Source organism: Scylla paramamosain, chromosome 39 (assembly GCF_035594125.1).
Source record: "Scylla paramamosain isolate STU-SP2022 chromosome 39, ASM3559412v1, whole genome shotgun sequence".
NCBI lineage: Eukaryota > Metazoa > Arthropoda > Malacostraca > Decapoda > Portunidae > Scylla > Scylla paramamosain.
Genome location: NC_087189.1, coordinates 14,904,882 through 14,909,881, shown reverse-complemented (window position 1 = coordinate 14,909,881; position 5,000 = coordinate 14,904,882). Strand labels below are relative to the sequence as shown.

The following is a 5,000-nucleotide window of genomic DNA, read 5'->3' as shown; positions in this document are numbered from 1 at the left end:
GTGTGTGTGTGTGTGTGTGTGTGTGTGTGTGTGTGTGTGTGTGTGTGTGTTAAGCCTAATAGTAATCCGGGCATTAATGGCATTGAAATTATCGCTTGCTATACAAAGGAATAAAGGATAAATGGATTTGTGTCGATTTGAAATGGATACACTAATGGAATATTGCCTACGTTATTCCTGCCTCCACTTAACTCTTCAAGTACAAAATAATAAGTGCATGTATTATATCAACACTAGCAGAAGTCACACTGTATAATATAGATAGAAATTGTTGTTGTAATAAAAGAAGAGCAGTGGTTTAAATAGTAGTCGTGATAAAAGGAATAATGAAGTGATACCAGTCGTAGTAGTAGTAGTAGTAGTAGTAGTAGTAGTAGCAGGAAATATAGAAGTAATGTTAGTATAAAAAAGCAGCAAAAAAAAAAATAATAATACTCTACAAAAGCTTAACACAACTCGGTAAATACAAAACTACTCAAAATAGAAAAAAAAAAAAAGAAAGACACACCACTGAATTTTCCAGTATAGAAATCGACTCCCTGTACGTCCGTCCTTTATCCATTACGCGTGTAGGAAGTGGATCAGTGCTAAAACTCTCCGGATAATCGCCTAAATAACAAAACAATGCTGACAGTCAACTGAATCATATGGCATTTACTTTATCCGGTTTGCACAAATGTTAAAACTCTACGGTCCTACCATGCCACATTTCAATACCTTACCTGTTTCCGTATCCCCCTCGTTTCTGTCTATCTGTCTGCCTGTCTGTCTGCTTCTCTCTCTCTCTCTCTCTCTCTCTCTCTCTCTCTCTCTCTCTCTCTCTCTCTCTCTCTCTCTCTCTCTCTCTCTCTCTCTCTCTCTCTCTCTCTCTCTCTCCGTTTCAAAGTGGAAAAGGGAAAAATAAATGTGAAAAAAACGTTTGACGAAAGAGAAAAATTCAGAGAGGAAGAGAAGACGTTGGCAATAAATCGAGTTAGAGAGAGAGAGAGAGAGAGAGAGAGAGAGAGAGAGAGAGAGAGAGAGAGAGAGAGAGAGAGAGAGAGAGAGAGAGAGAGAGAGAGAGAGAGAGAGAGAACGTACCTTACTTCACCACTATCCCCCCTAACCATTCATCCATCCATCCAGATTTACGCACACACACGTCCTTACATCCTCACCCATCCACACACTCATCCACCCATCCACCGACCAGCCTAAACTCCACTTCAGCACCCACCTACGCTCTCATCAACCACTGAAAATACCTCATTCCACATAAGCCTTTCCATTTATCCACCTCTCTTTTACCTCTCTTTCTCTCCTGCTTACTGTAACATTTTCTCTTTCATTTTTCTCCACTTTCTCTTCTTTTTTTCTTTTAATTTTCTCTCTCCTCTTTTGGTTCTTCTACCTTCAATTCTCTTTTCTTTTCTATTTTTTTCTCTTTCACATTCTTTGCCTTTGTTGTTTACATTATCCTCATTCTCTTCCTCTTCTCTCTTCACTCTTTGTCTTTTAAGTTCTTTCTATTTTCTCTTCTCCTTTCTTTTCGCTTCCATCCTCATTTTCTATATTCTCTCTGCTCTTATCCTTTTTTCTCTTCTTCCTTACTTAAAATTTTCTTTCCTACTTTCCTACTTTACATTCTTCCACTTTTCTCTTCTACTTTCTTTTCTCCAGTCTTCCACCTTTATTTCCTACATTCTCTCTACTCTTTTTTTTTCTTTTCTATCTTATTAACATTTTTTCTTAATTTCTCCTCCACAGTCTCCCATTTTCTCTTCTACTTTCTCCTCCACATTCTTCTAACTTTATTTCCTACATTCTATCGACTCTCCAACTTTTCCCTCTTTTCCCTCCCATCTTCTTCCAATTCTATTTTCTCCTCCACAGTTCTCCACTTCTCTCTTCTACTTTCTCCTCCACATTCTCCCCCTCCCACCTTTATCTTTCACATTCCACCCCCTTGCCCACCACTTATCCACCTCTCTCTCTTACCTCCCTTTATCCCTCCACCGCACACACGCATCCACACCCTCCCTCCCCTCCTCTCCCCTCTCCCAGCTTCCACCCAGCCTCCACCTCAGGAAATTGGTGTTTACCTCTCACCTTCTGCCCTAAATAGCAGCATTAAGGGCAGGTCATTTTCACTTTTATTTACTTAACCCTCTCGCCTTTGCCTTCCTACACTCGCCTTGGGGGATAAAAAAGGAAGTTACGTGAAGGAGGGAGAGAAAAAAGTAAGGTATCATATAGAAGTAAATATATTTGATGGGAATGTAATAAAGGTGGAAGGAAGTGAATGACAAAAAAATTAACAGATGATTAAATAAAAGTAAAAATAACGTAAAGAAGAGAGAGAGAGAGAAAAAAAGAGGATATTAAATAGAGGCAAATAGACTTCACAGCAATGTAAGAAGAAGAAAGTGAATAAACGGGTGATGAATAAATGATAAGTAAATCTAACTAACTGACGAACTATGAAAATAATATTGTTAATTCAAATGAAAATATGAATAAAGATGACATATGAGGATAAAAAGAAAAATAAACTATGCAAGAGAGAGAGAGAGAGAGAGAGAGAGAGAGAGAGAGAGAGAGAGAGAGAGAGAGAGAGAGAGAGAGAGAGAGAGAGAGAGAGAGAGAGAGAGAGAGAGAGAGAGAGAGAGAGAGAGAGAGAGAGAGACAACAACCACTGGCACATTGGTTCTATGAGTAAAGGGGAATCGAACGGTGAATGTGGCACACCTGAGGACAGTAATGACAACACTATGCCACCAGCTGCCGGAGGAGGAGGAGGAGGAGGAGGAGGAGGAGGAGGAGGAGGAGGAGGAGGAGGAGGAGGAGGAGGAGGAGGAGGAAGAAGGGAATTGCAGAAGAGAACACAGTATTATAATAGTAGTAGTAGTAGTAGTAGTAGTAGTCGTAGCATCTATAACATGAGCCATAATAACAAAAAAAATAATAACAAACAAATATGATAAAAATAAAAAGCGTAATATAAGAAAACACTGAATAAATAAAAAACCTTCGATGACAGAAATAAATCAAGAGAAAAGAAGACAAAGAAGGGAAGAAAAAAGGGAGGAAAAGAGGCGCTCGGCAGGAAGGAGGAAAGGAACACGTGGAGGAGACATAAACTCACCTGGAAGCCTAAATAAGGACCACCTGTGCCCGAGAAAAGTATTGGGAGAGAGAGAGAGAGAGAGAGAGAGAGAGAGAGAGAGAGAGAGAGAGAGAGAGAGAGAGAGAGAGAGAGAGAGAGAGAGAGAGAGAGAGAGAGAGAGAGAGAGAGAGAGAGAGAGAGAGAGAGAGAGAGAGAGAGAGAGAGAGAGAGAGAGAGAGAGAGAGAGAGAGAGAGAGAGAGAGAGAGAGAGAGAGAGAGAGAGAGAGAGAGAGAGAGGAAAGAAAATAACTCAACCGCCCACTCATACATTTTCACCGACCCACTAACCCACACACACACACACACACACACACACATCTAGCTACCCACACACAGACATCTATACATCCTTACACTCACCTACACACACACACATACACAACTACATACACCCACTTAGCTACCCACACACAGACACACACACACACACACACACACACACACACACACACACACACACACACACACACACACACACACACACACACACACACACACACACTGACCTTCACCTCCCCTGCAAGGCTCTCACCTGTACAAGCGTGGGAATATCGGTATATTCAACCTCATGTCTCACTTTCCATATCTGTATTTTTGTATCATTGTACGTGTTAACTGTAATGCATTTGTTAATTAAACTGTCATACCTGCAGCTTTGGCAAGTAGTCTAAACATTTTTAACTAACTATAAACTCACCTGTACTTAATTAGTATTCTCTGTAATCACAAATCATCTTTATAGGTAACCATAACAGACTTAAGCACTTTACACACACTTTAATCCACACTGGCAAACGAAACAAAACGCTTCCTCCCTTCCTCGCCCTTAGCTATCAGTAATCAACACTCCTGTGCCCTTAATAAACACTAACATTCACATTTAAGCCTTAAGAAGCACATTGATACGCAAAACACCTTTAAAAATAACTATAAAACACATTTACACTATCTGTACATTTAAATTCACATTTTCCAACCAAACAAGCCACTTTTGAACACATCAGCACCTTTTTAATTATAAATCGTCCATAATTAACTTTTTTTTTCGCTCTTTTTATTCCCCTCAGCTAGTGTCACTCTTACATAAAAAATAACGCTCTTTAAGCCTTCATAAACACTTCCATCCACATTAAACACTTAAGAAACACACTTACACCCACTTCTAAAGCACATGTACTACCTTTCTGTTACACCTCTCGTTACCTGTAATTAGTAGACTCACCTGGTGCATAAAGATTAGCTTGTGAGGCGGCGGGTTTGCGTCCACGTGGCAGGTGAGATACAGGTTTTTGCCTTTCTTCACCACTGTGCCTTCCAGTCGTGACCCAACCCTTAGCTCCACCTGCGGGGCGACTGCGGGGGAGAGGAGCAGATGAGTGAGTGAGTGAGTGAGTGAGTGAGTGAGTGAGTGAGTGAGTATGTAAAGGAAACACAGAGGGAAGTAAAAAAAAATAAAAACAGAAACAGAGAGCAACTGTGAAGTGTAAAAATGAGAAAGACGAATAAGGAAGAGGAGAGGAGAAAGTGGAGACTATCAAGAAGAAAAGTAAGAGGGAAGAGAGGGAAGATAAGATAAGAAATAGAGGAAGCAAAGATAAAAGAAAAAAGATTGACGGAATAAAGTTATGAATAGAGAGAGAGAGAGAGAGAGAGAGAGAGAGAGAGAGAGAGAGAGAGAGAGAGAGAGAGAGAGAGAGAGAGAGAGAGAGAGAGAGAGAGAGAGAGAGATAATGAGGCAGCCTATGATAGATTGTTTACGATGGAAGAATGAGACAGGTGAGTGAAAGGTAAGATAATTGAAGCTGGCATACATACTCTCTCCCTCTCCCTCTCTCTCTCTCTCTCTCTCTCTCTC

General features: G+C 40.5%; 1 protein-coding gene across 5 annotated transcripts in view; it reads right to left on the bottom strand.

The window, feature by feature from the left end:
* Window positions 1-5,000, bottom strand: part of LOC135092280 (hemicentin-2-like) — a 261,861-nt gene that overhangs the window by 28,507 nt on the left and 228,354 nt on the right. For all 5 annotated transcript variants that reach the window (XM_063990731.1, XM_063990732.1, XM_063990733.1 and 2 more), the window contains one exon: window positions 4,368-4,498. In XM_063990731.1, the coding sequence (XP_063846801.1) occupies window positions 4,368-4,498 (131 nt within the window). The remainder of the gene's footprint in view (window positions 1-4,367; window positions 4,499-5,000) is intronic.